The following is a 23,647-nucleotide window of genomic DNA, read 5'->3' as shown; positions in this document are numbered from 1 at the left end:
AAATTTTAGAAATAAAATACTGGGAGTATGAGTCCCAGGTCATCTCCCAACGAGTTGCAGGAAGATGTGCTATTTTATTAATCAGAGGTTTTCAAAAGGGGTTTTGAATTTGATGAACAGAAATTTAAATTAGAGGATTTATATGATTTAAATAAAATCTTGACCAGAAGAAGATTAATTGGAAGTTCTATCCTTGTTAGAATTTTATCAAGAGCATTTAATAATTAGTCATTGTTTACATTTAGTTAACCCTCAACGAATAAAGGAAAGTCAAATTAAAAGTCAACTTCTATTCACAAGTCCTAACCCTCTCCCTTGGGAAGGATTAGAGTTAGTGATTAACAAGTCGACCAACAATGAACCAATTATAATTGAACTCTTGAGTATTCCAACTCAAGGTTCTCCTTTTAATCAACTCCCAATCAAGTTGGGGGACTACTCCATCATCATAATTGTAGACTTCACAAAATCAATAGGGAAAGTAAAAGAAGACATAATAAATAATAATAAAAGAGATTAATTAAAAGTAAAAATAGTCTTGTATTAATAAACTGTGAAAAATAATCCAATGTCAACTCTGGATAAATTAAGAATATGGAAGAGTAAATGAAAAGTAAAATAACAAGCTATGATGACCAGTACCGGAGGTAGACTCTTCTCAAAAGCTAAAGCCAAAATTCTTCACAATCCTAATTTATGAATGTTCAAGTGAGAAACCTAGGGGAGGAGTAAATTCAGATCTAAAAATTTGAAATTGTCTGGAATGAATTCTCCTTCTGTCTCTGCATGTTCCCTGGCTCTAATCTGTGTTTCTGGGCCAAAAATTGGGTTGAAATGCGGCCCAGAATCTGTGCCAACGACTTCTGAAATTCTGCAGATCGCGCACGTCACGCGGCCGCATTGTCCACGCGTTCGCGTCACTCAGCGTTTCTCATACCACGCGTGTGCGTCATTCACGCATTCGCGTCGTTCGCGCAGCTTCCAATCCGCACGGTTGCGTCAGGCACGCGAGCGCGTCACTGTGATTTCTTCCATTTCGCGCGGTCGCGTGAGCCATGCGACCGCGTGACTTCTCGCTGGTCATCTCCTCAATTCCTTGTATTTCTTCCACTTTTGCATGCTTCCTCTTCATTCCTTACGCCATTCCTGCCCTATGAAGCCTGAAACACTTAACACACAGATCACGGCATCGAATGGTATGAAGGAAGATAAAAATATACAACTAAAAGCTCTTTAGGAAGCAAGTTATCAATCATAGAATATTTTTAGGAAGGAATTATAAATACATGCAAATCATATGAATAAGTGGGTGAAGACCTGATAAAACCACACAATTAAACACAATATGAATCACAAAATAGTGGTTTATCAAGAAGCAACAAGCATAACAGTAGTAATACAATCCTCCCAAAACTTACTATCCAAGATAATTGAGCTAACCATCTTCCTATTGTTACTAGACCCAACCTACTCAATAACCTCAGCAAACAATTTAAACAAGGTATCGACAGTTTTTATCATATCAGAAGCATCAACAGACTTAACAAATGACATACCAGCAGGACAATAAACTAGAAAATTAATTAACGTATGCTGCCTTTGATCAGTCCAGCCATCTGCCATCAGTGTACAACCAGTGCTTTTCCATGAGCTCCTATAGCCTTCAACAAGTAACTGACACTCCTTCTTAAGATCGGCCAGCAAATGAACTCTCATTCATCATATGACGATCCCTTGAAACCAGGTCCAATTGCAGTAACGCCGTCCAAGGCAGGTTGAAAGTAAGGTGATTAAATTGCATTTAATGGAATTCGTGCATCAATGATCCATCTTGTAAGCCCCAACTTAACCTTGTGAACAACTTGTTTACTGGCCAAGATACTTTTCAAAGTTGGTTGAGAGCCTGGCGTAGTCCTTCCCTTAAAATAACTTCCAATTGGAGTAGCAGCAATTGCTCTTTTCTTTCCTTTGTCTCCCATTGTTGCAGGAGCCGAAGGTTGTACAGGATTAGGCGCTTCACACTCTTCTTCTGCTTGTGTTTAACTTTCCACATCATGACAATCAGCTGTAAGTTTTCTTTTTTATGCCTTATTTTTTTTGTTTTCCTCCAAAAGCCTTTTGAATTGAAGTTCAGCATCTTCAGTTACTTTGTTACAAACTTTAATTTGTCCAGGAATTTTTGCAAGATGATATTTCATTCTATATATCCCCCTCTATTGTAAGTATTCAAGCAGAAAATACATGTATATTGGGCCTTATTATTTTTGTCATATTTTACTGTAAAATATTGCCAAGCTGGATTAGATTTACCTTTGGATGAACCAGTTTGAGAATCTTGAACAGCATTATCTTGTGGCTGTGGGTTACTTTGTGATTGTTCCATCTGTAACAATAAAAAAATCAAAGACCAGAAAATAAATTCAAAAAAACATGAACAAATAAATAATTCAGCAACCAAAATCATGAAGCAGCAAACAAATTCATCATGAACAAATAACCTCAGAAAATCAAAAACCAAAATATGAAGCAGCAAACAAATTCCTCATTTTTATAAATTATTTTCAATAAAATGTCCAAATCAAATAATTAGAAATAATATAATTAAATCCTTTATTTTCTCAAAACAGTAGTATCAATATTCTAAAATATTAATTATTTAGTCCAAAATTATATAAAAATCGTTATTATTTCACAACCACCAACTCTGTGATTTAAATATAGAAAATAATCCAAAAATTATAAAATTGGATAATAATCATAACTTATCTCAAATTCAATAAATCAAAACTTGCCTTAATTATCTTTAATAAAATAATTTCTGAAATTAAGGCTATAAATAACTATATAATTTGAGACTTGATCATAAAAAGACTTTTCAAAGGTTCTGGGTCTTACAACTGATTTCCGGTTAATCCGATTGAATCGGCCAGTCCGGTTTGATTTTCAGAACCATGGTTGTAGCTAGACCATGATACTTGTTTAATGTGCTTGACTTGCTTACTAAAGATTATTTTCTACTTGACCAGAAAATAGGTTTGTTCCAAGATAGACATAAAAATCACAAGTTGAGCTTTTATAATATAAATCAAACCAAAAAAAAGTCTAGGAGAACTAACTCCATATGCAGTCAAATAGTCAATTTTTTTAAAAAATCTTAATTTTAAAATATCAAAAACTAGTTTTACGTTCAAAAGACATATGCCCTCCACCCCTTTCACCTTTCTTTTCCTTCCCTTTCACCTCTTTTTTCCTCTCCCTTTGCGTCTCTTTTTCTTCTTTCTCTTTCGCGTCTCTCTCTTTGCACCATCTCTCCCTCCATATTTTTTCTTCTTTTAAATCACCTTTAGAAATTCGTGTACAATGATTTTTAAATATTTTTTTATTACATTTTACATGTTTCTTTTTGTCATGTTTTGAATCTCTATTTTACAATAATTTTAAATGTTTCTTTTTATTTAGTTTTAGATATTTCTTTTGTTATTTTTTGAACGTTTCTTTTCTTTTAGTTTTAGATGTTTCTTTTATTTTTTAAATCAAGAAACATAAAAAAAATCAAAATAAAACAATCATCAATAAAGGATAGAAAAAAAGAATTTATATAAAAATACCATAAACAAAACAACTTCCAAGACCTCTAAAATTGACTCTTTGGAGGGAAGCAAACGCATGACGGAAAGAAATAAGAACACAGTAGAAAGAAACGCATACATGACGAAAAAAGGCGTATGCACAGTGGAGGAAAGCACTGCAAAAGAGGGTTTTTTTTTTTACTATGATAGTAAAAATTATTTTTAATATTTTCTGGCCTTTTTTACAACCAAACTAATAGTTGGCCTCTGATATCCAAATTAATTACCTAATAGGATTGAATCAGACCCAATCTGAATCTCAAAAAGCAAATAAACTCGAATAAGAAGTTGAACAAAAAGTTGAGAGATCTCCTATATACTAGACAACCATTTACCTTCGAATTAATGCATAACCTACAAGTCTACAACATAAAAAAAGCAAATTATTAAAATAAAATATTTGAATACCAAAATTATCGAAATACAATTTTTGTACTTTAGATACAAAAATATAACTTTTTACAAAATTATGTAAACTGTTGAAGGGATTTTACGATTTTCAAATACACAAAATCTGCTGGTGGATTCAAAAGTTTATGTTGAAGAAGCATTTGGCTAGAAACTGTAGGAGTTTTACGGTTTCTGTAAGGATGAAAAACAGACATAAACTGTGGTAAGGATTCCACGGTTTTCATATGAACTAAAAATCAATAAGAAATAATAATATATATGAAAGAGTAGAACACTAAAAAAATTAATATAAAAATATTTATCATATAAATAAAATAAATACAATAAAAAATAAAAATATAAAAAGTACTATACATTTTATAATGTCAAACAAAAAAAATGTTCTATAATTTTTTTAGTATTGTTAGTAATCTTTAATTTAGTATCATTTTAGACTATAAATTTTTATTATTTATAACTCTATTGTTACTTATACTTAGTATATAATAAAATCGAAAATAAAATACAGTGAGAAATACAATAAAAACAAAAATAAAAAATGAAAAAAATTTCATACAAACATAGTATATAATAATTACAATCAATAACATATATCAAATAAAAAAAATTATAATAAGAAGTAAATAAAATTAATATAAATAAAACTAAATAAAAAAATAAAAAATTTTATACACAATATAAATACAGTACAATAAAGGATAGAGAAAAAGAATTTATATAAACAAAAAATAATAAAAATTAATAAAAATTAATAAAAATAAAAATTTATATTAACAATAGTTTTCATATGAATAAAAAAATACAATAAAAATATAATATCAGAATACTAAAACAATAATATTAGAATACTAAAAATATAATATAAAAAATATTATCATATAAATAAAAAATATAATAAAAATATAAAAATCAAAATATAAAAGAAAGTACTAAAAATAATAAAAAAATTAAAATATTTATATTGGAAATGATTAAAATAAATCTAGAAAATTTTGATGAAAAAAAAGAATTTGGAACCAAGAATATACGCAAAGAACTATTGTGAAAGTTATATGGTTACTTGCATTCTTTTTATAGAAGAAAATAAAAGGTAGAATTGGTAGAAATGGAATAAATTTTTCACCTAATTTCTCAACGGTAATTAACCTTCTCCAACGTGAACGCAGAAGCTTGAATTTTTTTGTTTCACGTGAACTTTGGGTTCAGAGTTTTAAAAAGTTACTAAAAATAAAAATGGGACGTTCAAGACACTCAAATGGACTTCTCTCTTTCTCAACGTGAACTCTAAACACACCTATAGTTGAAGACTTTTCCGGTATAAACCACTAAACTTCTTCTACGATTTATATACATTGCTATATACACAGAAATTCCTACCACAATTTTTTCACAAAATTCTTCACACACAAACCGTAGAATCTGTGAGATCCATCAACGATTTATATAGTTTTGTGAAAAGTTATATTTTCATATTCAAACTGCAAAAGTTATATTTTTGTAATTTTAGAGTCCAAATATTTTATTTTAGTATTTTGCTCCAAAAAATATTGTGTTTCTATCTATTTCGTATTCTAAATACAAAAACCAACACTATTTATATGCTACACTGCCACTTGATTTCTATTATTAACCTTTTTCGATTGAAGATTTCTTTATGCCAAAGGGCAGATAGTCTTCACATAACTATTACTATAATATATTGTATTGTTCCATCGATTATATGGTCCTTACTCTTTAGGAAAATAATGTCATGTAGTGTAGTGCTATCTAAGTTGGCCAGGCTAAAGCTAGTTTATGTATCATGTATCACTACAAGAAAAAACGTTTTTTAGATGCCGAAAATCGACGGCCATTTTTGCTGTCGATAATTTTCGACGGCTTACTGTCGATATTAATAAAAAATAATTAAAAATAAAATATTAAAATCGACAGCCAGATCGTTGATATTGTTATAAAACATTAATTTTTTTTCTATTATAGTCACATTATCGACGCACTTGAGGTCGAAAATACTTTTAATTTAAAATTGATGTACATGGTGTCTATTTTGTTATTTAAAATATCGACAAAATTTTCGTCGATAAATTTAAACGGTTTAGATCATTTTCTAAAATGAAATCAATGGTATAAATTTAATGTATAAAATAGACGCTATGAATGTTGCTTTTTTTAAAATAAAAATTGACAAATGTGCCGTCGATTTTTATAACTACAAACACATATACCCGCGTCCCTCTCCCGCGTCTAAAGTGTAGAAATACAATTCTTCTAATTTCCCTCGTTCAACCCCAAATTCACACCATTCTTCGCTTATGTCGTCACTCCGTCACGGTGACGGTTGTGCCACTGTCGCTCCTCCTGCTCACGCCGCCGTTGCACTCTGTTGCTGCCGTGCCGTTGTCACTCCTTATAGTCGCACCACCGTCTCTCCTCGTGCTCGCACCGCCGTAAGATGTAAATCATTTGGAGTTTCAATTGACAAGATCAAATAATTTTCTCTTTATTGAAGAAACCTGAAAAGTTCTGTGATTGGTTAGAGTTGAAATTGATGTATTGATTGTGTTAAATTTTCTCTTTATAAGGAATGATTTACAGAAACTTCTGAATTTTGAATCGAATTCTTCAATGTGATCAAATTCGTTGAAATACGTATTTGAATTTGTGGAATGCGTAGGTGATAAGCAAGAGGAAGATAATGGGAACGTCGCTGGTTTCGAACGTGAAGCGCGAGGTTTCGATCATGAGCAAGCTCAACCACCCGAACATCGTGAAGCTGCACGAGGTGCTGGCAACAAAGACCAAGATCTATTTTGTATTGGAGTTCGTTAAAGGCGGTGAGTTATTTGCTAAGGTTTCGAAAGGGAGCTTCAGCGAGGATCTCGCCCGCAAGTATTTCCAGCAGCTTATCTTCGCCGTAGGGTACTGCCACTCGTGCGGCGTTTTCCACCGTGATTTGAAGTAGAAAAATCTCTTGCTTGATGAGAATGGGAATCTCAAGGTCTCCAATTTTGGACTCAGTGCCGTCAAAGACCAGGTCAGCCCCAAAATACTGTAATTTGCATTAACAACATCATTTTGTTCTTTTTGATTTGTTAAATTGTTGGAGAATTTGATTTTTCACAAGCAATTTGAACAAAAAAATTTATGTCAAAATTCTTCCCGTAATGAAATGTTAGAGCTCAAATTAGAGTTCAGGGTAATTAATGTGATAGATGGTGGATTTTAGAGTCCTGTGTTTAGGGTAATCAATGGTGCTGGAGGATTGCTTCTAAATTTATGAATTTAATTAATTTGTTACAAAATTAAATGGTTTGTTGAAGAAAAAGTTTATTTGTCCCATCATGGTTTGGATTTGTGGTTGCAATTCTAGCTGCAGCAAAATTTGCAGTTGATGCTGCTGTAATTGTTGTAAATGGCTACAAAATTGTAACATCAATGCCGTAATCTTGGTTGTAGAGTTTGAAATCATGGCTTGCACATTAATTTAGTAATTTATATTGAGGATAATGTATGGGAATAATAATAATGGCTGGTTAAATTAAGATGCCTAGAGTCACAAACTCACAATGCTAATAAACAAAAGATTACATGTAAATGTGTCATAAGAATTAAGATACTGATAAGCGGATAATTTATACGCTTTTGGGCATTGTTTTTAGGTAGTTTTTAGTATGATTTAGTTAGTTTTTAGTATATTTTTATTAGTTTTTAAGCAAAATTCACATTTTTGTACTTTACTATGAGTTTGTGTATTTTTCTGTGATTTTAGATATTTTCTGGCTGAAATTGAAGAACCTGAGCAAAAATCTGATTCAGAGGCTGACAAAGGACTGCAGATGTTGTTGGATTCTGACCTCCCTGCACTCGAAATAGAATTTTTGGAGCTACAGAAGTCCAAATGGCGCGCTCTCAACTGCGTTAGAAAGTAGACATCCAGGGCTTTCCAGCAATATTTAATAGTCCATACTTTTTCCGATTTTAGATGACACAAACTAGCGTTTAACGCCAGCTTTCTGCCCTATTCTAGTGTCAAACGCTAGAAACAAGTTGCAAAGCAGAGTCAAACGCTAGAAACAAGTTACAAACTGGCGTTCAACTCCAAGGAAGACCTCTACATGTGAAAGCTTCAATGCTCAACCCAAGCACACACCAAGTGGGCCCGGAAGTGGATTTCTGCATCATTTACCTATTTCTGTAAACCTAGTAACTAGTTTAGTATAAATAGAACTTTTTACTATTGTATTGGGGTCTTTTTCCCTATTTTCAAATTCATATGTCATTTGGGGAGGCTGGCAATTAGGCCATGCCTAGACCTTGTTCTTATGTATTTTCAACGGTGGAGTTTCTACACACCATCGATTAAGGTGTGGAGCTCTGCTGTTCCTCGAGTATTAATGCAAAGTACTGCTATTTTCTATTCAATTCATACTTATTCTTATTCTAAGATATTCATTCGCACACAAGAACATGACAAATGTGATGATTATGTGACACTCATCACCATTCTCACTCATGAACGCGTGATTGACAACCACTTCCGTTCTACATGAAAATAAGCTTGAATGTGTATCTCTTGGATTCCTGGTCCATGCGTTTGATTGCCTCTCTTGACAATAGAGCCTTCAATTCCTTGCGATCAGAGTCTTCGTAGTATAAGCTAGAATCAATTAGCAGCATTCTTGAGATCCAGAAAGTCTAAACCTTGTCTGTGGTATTCCGAGTAGGATCTGGGATGGGATGACTGTGACGAGCTTCAAACTCGCGACTATAGGGTGTGGTGACAGACGCAAAAGGATAGTAAATCCTATTCCTACACGATCGAGAACCGACAGATATTAGCCCTACGTAACCCGTAGCTGGACCATTTTCACTAAGAGGATGGACGGTAGCCATTGACAATGGTGATCCCCCTACATACAACTTGCCATAGAAAGAAGTTAGAAGGATTGGATGAAGGCAGTAAGAAAGCGGAGATTCAAAAGGAATGAGGCATCTCCATACACTTATTTGAAATTCCCACCAATGAATTACATAAGTATCTCTATCTTTATTTTATGTTTATTTATATTTTAATTATCAAAACTCCATAACCATTTTAATCCGCCTGACTGAGATTTACAAGGTGACCATAGCTTGCTTCAAGCCGACAATCTCCGTGGGATCGACCCTTACTCACATAAGGTTTATTACTTGGATGACCCAGTGCACTTACTAGTTAGTTGTGCAAAGTTGTGAAAAAGAGTAATATTACAATTGTGCGTACCAAGTTGTTGGTGCCATTAAGATCACAATTTCGTGCGCCAAGTTTTTGGCGCCGTTGCCGGAATTGTTCGAGTTTGGACAACTGACGGTTCATCTTGTTGTTCAAATTAGGTAATTTTCTTCTTGTTTTAACCATTATTTTATTTTTCAAAAAGTTTTCAAAAATCTTTCAAAAAATTTGTTCTTCTTTGTTTTCGGTTTTCCAATTTAATTTTTGAAAAAAATATAAAAAATTATAAAATCATAAAAACAAAAATATTTTGTGTTTCTTGTTTGAGTCTAGTGTCAATTTTTAAGTTTGGTGTCAATTGCATGTTTTTAAAATTTGTGCATTTTTCGAAAACTCATGCATGTGTTCTTCATGATCTTCAAGTTGTTCTTGGTAAGTCTTCTTGTTTGATCTTTCATTTTTATTGTTTTGTGTCTTTTCTTGTTTCTCATATGGATTCTTGAATTCTTAGAGTCTAAACATTAAAACTTTCTAAGTTTGTTGTCTTGCATGTTTTTCTTTCCTTGAAAATTTTTCAAAAATAAATCTTGATGTTCATCTTGATCTTCAAAGTGTTCTTGGTGTTCATCTTGACATTCATAGTGTTCTTGCATGCATCATTGGTTTTGATCCAAAATTTTCATGTTTTGGGTCATATTTGTGTTTTTCTCTCTCCTCATTAAAAATTCAAAAATAAAAAATATCTTTCCCTTATTTATCTCATAAATTTTCGAAATCTTTGGGTTGACTTAGTCAAAAATTTTTACAATAAGTTGTTTCTTGTTAGTCAAGTCAAGATTTCAATTTCAAAATCCTATCTTTTCAAAATCTTTTTCAAAAATCAAATCTTTTTCATTTTTTTATTTTCGAAAAATTTTTAAATGTATTTTCAAAATCTTTTTCTTAATTTTATTTCATAATTTTTAAAAACTTTACTAACAATTAATGTGATTGATTCAAAATTTGAAGTTTGTTACTTTCTTGTTAAGAAATGTTCAATCTTTAATTTCTAGAATCATATCTTTTAGTTTCTTGTTAGTCAAGTAATCAATTTTAATTTTAAAAATCATATCTTTTTAAAAAATTGCTTTTTCAATCATATCTTTTTATTCATATCTTTTCAAAATCATATCTTTTCAATCACATCTTTTTCAAATAATATCTTTTTCAAACTTTAATTTCAAAATCTTTTCTAACTTCTTATCTTTTCAAAATTGATTTTCAAATCTTTTTCAACTAACTAATTGACTTTTTATTTGTTTTAAAATTCTTATCTTTTTCGAAAACCACCTTCCCCTTTTTCAAAAATCTTTTTATTTAACTAATTGTTTTAAATTTTAATTTTATTCTTTTTTTCTCCTAATTTTCGAAACTAACATCATAAATAAAATAAAAATAAAAATAAAAATATTTCTCCTCTCTCTTCTTTTAATATTTGAATTCTCTCTCTCTCTTATCTCCTTCTATTTATTTATTTATCTACTAACACTTCACTTCTACTCATGATTCGAACCCTCTTCTCTTCTCTCTCTGTGTTCAAATTTTTCTTCTTCTATTCTTTTCTTCTTCTACTCACATAAGGAATCTCTATATTGTGACATAGAGGATTCCTCTTCTTTTCTATTCTCTTCTTTTTCATATGAGTAGGAGCAAGGACAAGGACATTCTTATTGAAACAAACCCTGAACCTGAAAGGACTCTGAAGAAGAAGCTAAGAGAAGCTAAAGCACAACAATCCAGAGAAAACCTTACAGAGAATCTCAAAAAAGAAAGAGAGATGGCCAAACCCAACAATGCAAGGAAGATGCTTGGTGACTTTATTGCACCAAATTCCAACTTACATGGAAGAAGCATCTCAATCCCTGCCATTGGAGCAAAGAATTTTGAGTTAAAGCCTCAATTAGTTTCTCTGATGCAACAGAATTGCAAGTTTTATGGACTTCCATCAGAAGATCCTTTTTAGTTCTTAACTGAATTCTTGCAGATCTGTGATACTGTTAAGACCAATAGGTTGATCCCGAGGTCTACAGGCTTATGCTTTTTCCTTTTGCTGTAAGAGACAGAGCTAGAGTATGGTTGGACTCTCAACCTAGAGATAGCCTGAACTCTTGGGATAAGCTGGTCACGGCTTTCTTAGCCAAGTTCTTTCCTCCTCAAAAGCTTAGCAAGCTTAGAGTGGATGTTCAAACCTTCAGACAGAAAGAAGATGAATCCCTCTATGAAGCTTGGGAGAGATACAAGCAACTGACCAAAAAGTGTCCTTCTGACATGCTTTCAGAATTGACCATCCTGGATATATTCTATGATGGTCTGTTTGAATTGTCTAAAATGTTAATGGACCATTCTGCAGGTGGATCTATTCACCTAAAGAAAATGCCTGTAGAAGCTCAGGAAATCATTGACATGGTTGCAAATAACCAGTTCATGTACACCTCTGAGAGGAATCCTGTGAATAATGAGACGCCTCAGAGGAAAGGAGTTCTTGAAATTGTTGCTCTAAATGCCATATTGGCTCAGAACAAAATATTGACTCGGCAAGTCAATATGATTTCTCAGAGTTTGAATGGATGGCAAAATGCATCCAACAGTACTAAAGAAGCATCTTCTGAAGAATAAGCTTATGATCCTGAGAACCCTGCAATGGCAGAGGTGAATTACATGGGTGAAGCATATGGAAACACCTATAATCTCTCATGGAGAAATCATCCAAATTTCTCATGGAAGGATCAACAAAAGCCTCAACAAGGCTTTAATAATGGTGGAAGAAATAGGTTTAGCAATAGCAAGCCTTTTCCATCATCTTCTAAGCAACAGACAGAGAATTCTGAGCAGAATCCTTCTAACTTAGCAAATATAGTCTCTGATCTATCTAAGGCCACTCTAAGTTTAATGAATGAAACAAGGTCTTCCATTAGAAATTTGGAGGCACAAGTGGACCAGCTGAGTAAAACAGTCACTGAAACTCCTCCTAGTACTCTCCCAAGCAATACAAAAGAGAACCCAAAAAGAGAGTGCAAGGCCATAACCTTACTTGGTGTGGCCGAATGCACAGAGGAGGAGGAGGACGTGAATCCCAGTAAGAAAGACCTCTTGGGACGTCCTCTGGACAAAAAGGAGTTTCCAATTGGGGAACCTAAGGAATCTGAGGCTCACCTAGAGACCATAGAGATTCTATTGAGCATCTTTTTACCATTCATGAGCTTTGATGACTATTCATCTTCTGAAGAAGATGAAGACATTGTTGAAGGGCAAGTTGCCCAGTATATAGGAGTAATTATGAAGCTAAATGCCAAGCTATTTGGTAATGAGACTTGGGAGGATGAGCCTCCATTGCTCATTAATGAACTGATTACCTGGATTCAGCACACTTTACCTCAAAAGAAACAGGATCCTGGTAAATTCCTAATTCCCTGTACCATAGGCATTATGACCTTTGAGAAGGCTCTATGTGACCTGGGATCAGGCATAAACTTAATGCCACTCTCTATAATGGAGAAACTGGGAATCTTTGAGGTACAGGCTGCCAAATTCTCATTAGAGATGGCAGACAAATCCATGAAAAAGGCTTATGAACAGGTAGAGGACGTGCTAGTAAAGGTCAAAGGCCTTTACATCCCTGCTGATTTCATAATCCTAGACATTGGGAAGGATGAGGATGAATCCATCATCCTTGGAAGACCCTTCCTAGCCACAGCAAAAGCTATGATTGATGTTGACAGAGGAGAGTTGGTCCTTCAACTGAATGAGAACTACCTTGTGTTTAAAACTCAACGATCTCCCTCTGTAACCATGGAGAGGAAGCAAGAAAAGCTTCTCTCACTGCAGAGTCAACCAAAGTCCCCATAGTCAAACTCTAAGTTTGGTGTTAACCAAACTCTAAGTTTGGTGTTGAACCCCCACATTCAAACTCTAAGTTTGGTGTTGGAAGCTCCCAACAATGCTCTGAACATCTGTGAGGCTCCATGAGAGCTCACTGTCAAGCTATTGACATTAAAGAAGCGCTTATTGGGAGGCAACACAATTTTTATTTATCTATATATTTTCCTTTTTTTAGGTTGATGATCATGTGGAGTCACAAAAATAACTGCACAAATTCAAGAAAAATAAAAAAATAGCATTAAAAACAGTACACCCTGAAGGAGGAAAACGCCAGTAAGGGTAGCAGAATGGGCGTTTAACGCCCAGTCTGGCACCATTCTGGGCATTAAACGCCAGAAACAAGCACCAGACTGGCGTTAAATGCCAGAAAGAAGCAACAATCTGGCATTAAATGGCAGAAACTGGTTGCAGCCTGGCGTTTAACGCCAGGAAAGGAATAAAAGCTGGCATTTAACGCCAGAAACAAGCAGTAGTCTGGTGTTAAATGCCAGGATTGCAATGTAAGGGCATTTACACGCCTAATAGGAGCAGGGATGATACATCCTTGACCCCTCAGGATCTGTGGACCCCACAGGATCCCCACCTACCCCACCTCTCTCTCTATCTCCCTCCATCTTCTCTATTTTCTTCTTCTTCTTCCCCTTCTTTCTTTCTTTCTTCTTCTTCTTCTTCCACCTCCGAGTCAGAGAAGATGGAAAGATTCATCTCAAAGGTCCATCAAGACTACTTCTATGAAGTTGTGGCCAAGAAAAAGGTGATCCCTATGCAATTCAGCTGGAATTGTCATAGAGGAAGACATCCTCATTAAAGAGGACAAGCCCATCACTAAGAAAAGGATGGAGAAAACAAGAGAGCCCACTCATGGACCTCAACAAGAGCATGAGGAATTCTCTCATCAAGAAATCCCTGAGATGCCTCAAGGGATACATTTTCCTCCACACAACTATTGGGAGCAACTAAGGATAGAAGCACCAAAATCACTAGGGAGGAGCAACAAAGGCAAGGAAGACACATTGAGGAGCTCAAGCACTCCATAGAATTTTCAAGAGGAAGACGCCACCCTCACTAAGGTGGACTCATTCCTTAATCTCCTTGTCTATTTATTTTTCTATTTTTGGTTTTTAAGCTTCATGTTTGGGTATGTTTTGTGTCTTTATTTCATGATCATTAGTGTCTAGTATCTATGTCTTAAAGCTATGAATAATTCCATGAATTCTTCACCTCTCTTAAATGAAAAATGTGCTTAATTACAAAAGAACAAGAAGTACTTGGATTTCAAATTTTATCTTGAAATTAGTTTAATTATTTTGATGTGGTAGCAATACTTTTTGTTTTCTGAATGAATGGTTGAACAGTGCATATTTTTTATAGTGAAGTTTATGAATGTTAAAATTGTTGGCTCTTGAAATAATGATGAACAAAGAGAAATGTTATTGATAATTTGAAAAATCATGAAATTGATTCTTGAAGCAAGAAAAAGCAGTGAATAAGAAAGCTTGCGAAAAAAAAGTGGCGAAAATTAAAAGAAAAAGAAAGAAAAAGAAAAAGCAAGTAGAAAAAAAGCTAATAGCCCTTAAAACCAAAAGGCAAGAGTAAAAAGGATCCAAGGCTTTGAGCATTAATGGATAGGAGGGCCCAAGGAAATAAAATCCAGGCCTAAGCGGCTAAATCAAGCTGTCCCTAACCATGTGATTGTGTCATGAAGGTCCAAGTGAAAAGCTTGAGACTGAGTGGTTAAAGTCGTGATTCAAAGCAAAAGAGGTGCTTAAGAACTCTGCACACCTCTAACTGGGGACTTTAGCAAAGCTGAGTCACAATCTGAAAAGGTTCACCTAGTTATGTGTCTGTGGCATTTATGTATCCGATGGTAATACTGGAAAACAAAGTGCTTAGGGTCACGACCAAGACTCATAAAGTAACCGTGTTCAAGAATCAACATACTTAACTAGGAGAATCAATAACACTATCTAAAATTCTGAGTTCCTATAGATGCCAATCATTCTGAATTTCAAAGGATAAAGTGAGATGCCAAAACTGTTCAGAAGCAAAAAGCTACAAAACCCGCTCATCTAATTAGAACTAAGTTTCATTGATACTATGGGATTCATTGTATATTCTCTTCTTTTTATCCTATTTTGTTTTCAGTTGCTTGGGGACAAGCAACAATTTAAGTTCGGTGTTGTGATGAGTGGATAATTTATACGCTTTTTGGCATTGTTTTTAGGTAGTTTTTAGTATGATTCAGTTAGTTTTTAGTATATTTTTATTAGTTTTTAAGCAAGATTCACATTTCTGTAATTTACTATGAGTTTGTGTATTTTTCTGTGATTTTAGGTATTTTCTGGCTGAAATTGAGGGACCTGAGCAAAAATTTGATTCAGAGACTGACAAAGGACTGCAGATGTTGTTGGATTCTGACTTCCCTACACTCGAAATGGAATTTTTGGAGCTACAGAAGTCCAAATGGCGCGCTCTTAACTACGTTGGAAAGTAGACATCCAGGACTTTCCAACAATATATAATAGTCCATATTTTGTCCGAGTTTAGACGATGCAAACTGGCGTTTAACGCCAGCTTTCTGCCCTATTCTGGCGTCAAACGCCAGAAACAAGTTACAAAGCAGAGTTAAATGCCAGAAATAAGTTACAAACTGGCGTTCAACTCCAAGAAAGACCTCTACACGTGAAAGCTTCGATGCTCAGCCCAAGCACACACCAAGTGGGCCCGAAAGTTGATTTCTGCATCATTTACCTATTTCTATAACCCTAGTAACTAGTTTAGTATAAATAGAACTTTTTACTATTGTACTGGGGTCTTTTTCCCTATTTTCGAATTCATATGTCATTTGGGGAGGCTATCCATTCAGTCATGCCTAGACCTTGTTCTTATGTATTTTCAACGGTGGAGTTTCTACACACCATAGATTAAGGTGTGGAGCTCTGCTGTTCCTCGAGTATTAATGCAAAGTACTACTGTTTTTTATTCAATTCATGCTTATTCTTATTCTAAGATATTCATTCGCACACAAGAACATGACGAATGTGATGATTATGTGACACTCATCACCATTCTCACTCATGAATGCGTAATTGACAACCACTTCTGTTCTACATGAAAACAAGCTTGAATGTGTATCTCTTAGATTCCTGGTCCATGCGTTTGATTGCCTCTCCTGACAACAAAGCCTTCAATTCCTTGCGATCAGAGTCTTCGTGGTATAAGCTAGAATCAATTGGCAGCATTCTTGAGATTCGAAAAGTCTAAACCTTGTCTGTGGTATTCCGAGTAGGATCTGGGATGGGATGACTGTGACGAGCTTCAAACTCATGACTGTAGGGCGTTGTGACAGACGCAAAATGATAGTAAATCCTATTCCTACACAATCGAAAACCGATAGATGATTAGCTCTACGTAACCCGTAGCTGGACCATTTTCACTAAGAGGATGGACGGTAGCCATTGACAACGGTGATCCCCCTACATACAGCTTGCCATAGAAAGGAGTCAGAAGGATTGGATGAAGGCAGTAGAAAAGCGGAGATTCAAAAGAAATGAGGCATCTACATACACTTATCTGAAATTCCCACCAATGAATTACATAAGTATCTCTATCTTTATTTTATGTTTATTTATATTTTAATTATCAAAACTCCATAACCATTTTAATCTGCCTGACTGAGATTTACAAGGTGACCATAGCTTGCTTCAAGCCGACAATCTCCGTGGAATCGACCCTTACTCACGTAAGGTTTATTACTTGGACGACCCAGTGCACTTGCAGGTTAGTTGTGCGAAGTTGTGAAAAAGAGTGATATTACAATTGTGCGTACCAAGTTATTGGCGCCATTGAGATCACAATTTCGTGCACCAGATACTGAGATACAAAGAAAAATATTAGCAAATAGCTATTCATGATTTTGAAGGTGATCAAAGTTACAGTGAGAAGCCAGGACATGATTTTGCTTTGAATGCAACCTATGATGATGTGAATGCTTCAAGCTATGATGCTCTAGTCATTCTTGGAGGTTGTGCACCTGAGTATTTGGCACTGAATAAATCTGTCATTGCATTAGTAAAGTATTTTATTGAAAGCAAGAAGCCAGTTGCATCCATCTGCCATGCCCAATAGATTTTAGCTGATGCAGATGTGCTCAAGGTACTCTTAGATCATGTTTGATATATTTCACATTTGTTTCTCAACGAGCACTGAAGTTGAGCTGTGTAGGCGAAATGTGTGCAGTGTCTACTTTGATTTTATTCTTAAATCAGTATGATGTAAACTGTTCAGATTAATTTGTTGATGCTTTAAACACAATAAAATTTGGGACATTTTCCTCTTTCTAGTTTCTACTCTTCGGTTTTTGTTTCTCATGGTGAGGTTGGGTTATGCTGAGTAGTTCTCTATTAAAACAAAAAAGAGAATTTCTCAAGAAGACCCTGTTCTGAATAAATGAATTGGTTTATTAAAAGTTGCTAATACCATGTACCGTGTTTGTAGATGCATACCATATAGATATAAGATTGAGGAGAAAACTTGGTTGGGCAATTTAAATGAATTTGAAGTTCTGGTTATTAGTTCTTAGAAAGGCAAAGGAATGCTATTCCTAAAGGTACAGTGCACCCTAACTGTTATTAATTTATTTTTTATTACTCAATAATCCAAATGTTAATTATTTGTGTGGTTTTCAAAACGCCAGGGAGGGTGGGAACTTGATGAATCCAAAAAGGAGGCAGCTTTGCGAGAGACTATAGAGGAAGCTGGGGTGCGAGGCATTGTTGGGGTAAGCCTAATCCTTAGCCTTTGCTTTTTGACTTTTTCTTTCTTTCTTACACCTTTGTAGTACTAAGTCAAAGTTTGTGTATTGTAGGGTAAATTGGGGAAACGGAGCTTCAAGAGCAAAACCCATGATACCTTCTATGAAGGGTACATGTTCCCACTTCTTGTTGAAGAGCAACATGAGTTCTGGCCAGAGCAGAACGTCCGTCAAAGAACATGGGTAAGTACTTGTGCAATCAATTGAATTGAATGTTTCAATTATTAATGTTTGAAGCTTTCTGATTTAGGGGACTGCTATTGTAGATGAGCGTATCTGAAGCAAGAGAAGTTTGTCAACACTGGTGGATGAAGGAAGCACTAGACAGACTTGTAACCATCTCACGGGTCAAAAACTACTTGGTCGTGAAACAAAACAAGTCACAAGAAGTTTGTTTAATAGTTAATATGTAAAACCCGGTTAATTAACGGCTAATTAATCCATAAATGAGAATTTATTCTAGAAGGCCCAAAATGTGATTTTTATGGCTAAATGTGATAGAGGAGATTGAGACGAGAATTTCGATACCAATTTTATAGAATTCGGACCAAGATTGGACCGAACGGGCCAAACTGGGCCAACTGGACCCAAAGTGGGCCCTTGGCCCAACTAAACTAAACCAAAACCCTAGTTTTCAGCACTCTCTCTCCTCATTAACCACACACACACGCTGAAAAAGAGAGGAAAGGGGGGAAGAACACTCTCTCAAGTTCTTTCTCTCACTTGATCTTCAAACCACCATAACTTTTGATCTAGAGCTCCGATTGCCGCACCGTTTGCTGCCACGTGTTCACCGCGGAGAGCTCTACAAAACCCATACAACCAATTTTGAGGTAAACCACGTTTTGCTCTTCGAATTCCTAGCCTTGATTTTGAGTTTCATGAGCAAAAATGTTGAGATTTTGGGCTCTTTGATGTTATAGGACCTAACTCTCTTGAAGGAGAAGGTTAATCTTGTCTCCTTGGACCTTGGGTGTGGTAAGATTCTCAACCCTAGTGTAATTTGTTGTTCTATGATATTTGGGTATTGAGATGTTGTGTTTGGGTGTGATGATTGTGGCTTAGGTTGTGTATATATGAATATTGGAGCTTGATTGGTGATATTGAAAAGCTTGAAAAGGGATTTGGTGGTGAAAAATCTGTTCGTGGAGGTGTTGAGGCCTTGAGAGCTTGAGAAAAAGTGGTTTGGAAGTGCTCTGGTTGAGCTTGGGAAATCGGCTAAGGTATGGTCTCGGTTTCCCGTATCTAATATGTAATGTGGTAGAAAATACTTAGGCTAGAGGCCCTAAGATAGGCATTGAATTGTTGATGTTGTTGAATAGTTGATATATATGATGTGGTCATATATGTGATGATGATTATTGATGCCTTAATGGTATGATGTATGAGGAATATGCATGTTGTGATATATACTTGATGATTGATTATGGTTGAATTGTGGGTGGAACCATGTTGATGGTGAGTATGATATTGATTGTGTAAAATGATGATTTATTGGAATTGGTGTTGTTGAAAATTGGCATGAGGAAGAGTATATGATATGTCAATGTATTTGAGTTTGAGCCACTTGGGTGAAGTGGGTTAAAATGATGGGATAGTGATTTTGTAAATTGTGGTAAAGTGTCAATGTGTGAGTTGAGGAGACTTGATGTTGAATTTGATATATTTTGATTGATTTCAAAGAAAATGGATGAAATTGGCATGTTTTGATTGATTTTGAAAAGAGTTGAAAATGGCTTGTTTTGAAAATGGCACTTTGTGGTTTTGTATGAAAAATATGGTTTTTGGGCATACTTTCACGGGACATAACTTGGACTACGAATCTCTGTTTTGTGCCAAATCTGTTTAGAAATGAAGTTGGATCCGGGATGTCCATGCCGTTCGAAGAACGGGTGAAAAACGATTTAAAATGAGGAAGTTATGTCCGTCGGAAGATTGGGGGTTGAATCTGTGAATTCTGTAGTTTTTAACTTAGAAAACTTTTAGCAGAATGACCCCCGCACGTACGCGCACTTGGCGCGTACGCACCATTCTTCTTAAAAATGCCATCCACGCATGCGCGTCATGTGCGCGGGCGCGCCGAATATGCTGCACCCAATGCCCAGCCATTTTCCAGAGAGTTGTGCCAGAACTATGCGAGTTTTGTGCCTAGGGCACGAGAGCACCCACGCGTACGCGTGGTTGACGCGTGCGCGTCAATTGGCTAATTTTCAATCCACGCGTTAGCGTGCATAACGCATATGCGTCGATGAGTTTTGGTGGCCATCCACGCGTGTGCGTGGAGTGCACGTACGCGTGGCCCTGTTTTCATCCCAAAGTTGATTTTTGAGTTTTAAAAGCCAAATCTCATACTTCTAAGCCTCCGATCTCACCATTTATATCTTAAATCATTATGATATGCCTAGCAATGGGAAAAGAAGCTAGGGGATGTGGTAACTTGCGAGAGAAGCAAGAGAAAAATGAATGATCAATGAGGATCAAGCATGATTATGTGAGATGCGAAGGATGGTGGTGGAAGTGCTTGTTATGCCATGGGCCGAAGGGCCATAATTGTTAATGAAACGGCTGGTTATGGATTTAACCGTGAGCCGGGTGGCTGGTTATGGATTTAACCGTGAGCCGGATGGCTAGATTATTGCCGTGTTACAGCGGAGCCATGATTATGGCCAAGTATAAATGCGTATATGCTGTTGAATGAATTGTGAATGTTGCACTTCCACTGTTGGAGATGAGAGTTTCCCTGGAAGGAAGCAGTGGCTAGCCACCACGTGCTCCAGGTTGAAACGCGAAGCTCTTCTGACCCTATGTCGTAAGTGTGGCCGGGCACTGTGAAAGCCCCGGATGAGCTCGCCCCCGTAAATATTCACCATGAAGGTGATGGATATAGATCATGATTATGATCAAGTTTATGATAAGTATAACTTGAGTTGGGGATGCGCGACAGAGGGACAGTCCAATGGTTAGCTACCAGGACTTGTCGGATTGGCTCTATAACCGACAGATGATATCATCAGCCACTAGGGACAGGCATTCATCATATGCATACTATATGAATTGTTTGAGATTGCCTATTTGACTGCATATTACTTGCTATTTGTCTAAATGCCTTATTTGTTCCTATTTGTATATTTCTTGTTTGATATAACTGTGTTTGCTACATTATACTCCTGCTGGTGGTTGGGAGGTCTGAAGGAATTGGGAAGGGAAGCATTAGTTAGACTGAAGAATCTTTAGTCAGTCGCCACATATGCTTTAGCTTGTTTATAAGCTTTGATATTATCTGGAGGAAGTTCTAGGATTGCCTTCGGCTTTCCTCTATTATTATGTATTATATATGTGGAAGCTGTTACCATGCTGGGGACCTCTGGTTCTCACCCATGCGGATTTTGTGGTTTTCAGATGCAGGACGTGAGGTTTCCCGCTGAGGCATGCTGGAGACTTCTAGATTTGCGAAGATTCCTTGCTCTCGGGACTCTGTTTTGGTTTATATGTTTTGCTTAGATACTTTTATCTCCATTAAATAATACAAACTGTGATGACTCCTCTTATGGGAGATTTTAGAGAATAGGTTTTTGTATTTGTGTCCTTTTGGGTTTTCTTTGGGGTTTTCCTTATTTTATCATATGTATATATTGTTGTGCTCGAACCGGTTATTTTCACAGCCAGATTTTGAGTCTTGATATTCCTGTTTTTGACACTCCTTTGTATATATATAATCTCGCGTTGGTTTATCCTTGTTCGTTACGTTATCGATCGGAGTGTTGCGCTTTTGAGTTGCGATTTTTGTTTACCCCTTTTTCTACAAAGGCTCCTAGTTATAATCAATCATTCATACTACTATACGTACTAAATTTTTATTTTAGAGGTCATAATACCTTGCCATCTCTGAATTATGACTTAAGCATAAGACTCTGTATGCTAGGGTGTTGTTACATAATATACTCAGTAATGGCCTTCTTGGAGTGTATTATCTGCAGAACTTCCACCAAAAAAAAGGAAGAAAAAAATAACCATTGCTATTATTTTCAAATTTTGCTGGTTAATTTAACCTTGTCTTTATGTGGTGCCATTGTATATTGGGTGCATGCCACAAGTTAACAATGAGGGTTTCTGTTGATGCGACAGGGAAGGAGATGCACTGCATATCCGGCAGTGAAGCTGAATGTGGTGCCGGGTGGAGCAATATGGCTGGAGCCTAACCTTATAAGCCTAAGTTTAGTAGTATTATTGGTTATTTACTTTAATTTGAATATTTTGTATTATTGGTGGATTGCAATTTAAATAAATATAAGTCTAAGTTTAGTTATTTATCTTATCTTGCGTCTTTATGTTAGAAGATTATTTATTAGTTTGATATGTTTGTAAACTCATTATCTAATATTTAGTATAAATTTTATTTTTATATTTAAAAGTTTATTTATCTTGTTATCTAATATTCTGTATAAATTTTATTTCTATATTTAAAGTTTATTTGCATTAATTGTTTACTATTTTTCAAATAAAAAAAATTAAAAATATGGCTATTAAAATTGACAACCGTGTTGTCGCTTTTTAAATTTAAAATAGACAAAATATAGACAACGAATATGTCAGTATCTAAATAATTAAATCGACGGCAATTGTGTCGATTTTATTGAATCAAATATCGATAGAAAAGTCGTCGATTTTATATAATAATATCGACGACAAAATTGTCGATTTTATTGAATCAAATATTGACTCAAATGGCGTCGATTTTAAATAATAATATCGACGACGATGTTGTTGATTTTAGTAAGAAGACAAAATTTTCAAACTCATATTATAGACGAAAATGCTGTCGATTTTATTAAATTATTATTGATGGCTACAAGAGCCGTCGATTTTATTAAAATTTTGAAAAATCGACAAGCTTAATAGCGACCATCTCCACCGTCCATTTTACCGTCGATATTTAATATTATTGACGATCTAGCCGTCGATTTGGCCATCAATTTTAACGATATTTCTTGTAGTGTATGTATGAAAAGTAAATCTGCTAAATTTGCTTTCCTCTGGTCCTCATTCATTAGACCAAGTAAGTAATGAAAAATCCTTGATTCCATTTGAACCCATCTCTTTCTCACACATATATAAAATTATGTTATGTGTACACTTAAATTAACCATTAAAATCAATCACTAATATAAAATACATGTTAAAATATAAATATAAATATAAATTAAAAATAAATTAAATTACACATATACTTATACACAAATATATTAGTGGCTGATTTTAATAGCTAATTTTAGTATACGAATAATATTATATTCAAAAATTCTAATTTTTTATTTGTCTATTTATTGTAATTGAAAAAGGGGGAAGGGGAGAATAGAAAAGATGATATCCCACCCTTTTAATTTATTCCTTTTCACCAAATCCATAACAAGCTACTAATATAAAATGAGTCAAAGTAATAAGCACTTTTATCTCTTAATCAATAGTTTTATGTTTGAGTTTTGGAAACAAAAAAAATCTTATAAGAAAACCACTATCCATTTCACACAGTACTTTAGCTAAAGTTGGACTGAATTAATAAAATTCGTAGTACTATAACTCAAATGTAAGACCATTTTCAGTAGGAAATTTATCTCAGTTTCTGTTTATGGCTCATCTGTCATAAAAAGTAACTCCACATCAGCT

At 35.0% G+C, this 23,647-nt stretch overlaps 1 protein-coding gene and 1 non-coding gene across 2 annotated transcripts; one reads left to right on the top strand and one right to left on the bottom strand.

Annotated features, from left to right (window-relative positions):
• Positions 1 to 11,457: 11,457 nt before the first annotated feature.
• LOC112716688 (small nucleolar RNA R71) lies at positions 11,458 to 11,565 on the bottom strand. The gene has a single exon (XR_003160440.1). It is a non-coding gene; the product is annotated as a small nucleolar RNA R71 (small nucleolar RNA).
• A 6,199-nt stretch (positions 11,566 to 17,764) lies between these two features.
• LOC140184066 (nudix hydrolase 17, mitochondrial-like) lies at positions 17,765 to 18,396 on the top strand. The gene is made up of 4 exons (XM_072234349.1): positions 17,765 to 17,779; positions 17,867 to 17,950; positions 18,038 to 18,166; positions 18,250 to 18,396. Exons 1-4 carry the CDS (start codon positions 17,765 to 17,767, stop codon positions 18,394 to 18,396), a joined length of 375 nt encoding a protein of 124 aa, XP_072090450.1.
• Positions 18,397 to 23,647: the final 5,251 nt, after the last annotated feature.

The sequence above is a fragment of the Arachis hypogaea genome, chromosome 1 (genome assembly GCF_003086295.3).
Source record: "Arachis hypogaea cultivar Tifrunner chromosome 1, arahy.Tifrunner.gnm2.J5K5, whole genome shotgun sequence".
Classification (NCBI taxonomy): domain Eukaryota; kingdom Viridiplantae; phylum Streptophyta; class Magnoliopsida; order Fabales; family Fabaceae; genus Arachis; species Arachis hypogaea.
Note: the sequence above shows the minus strand (reverse complement) of the source record. Positions and strands in the feature narration are given on the sequence as shown.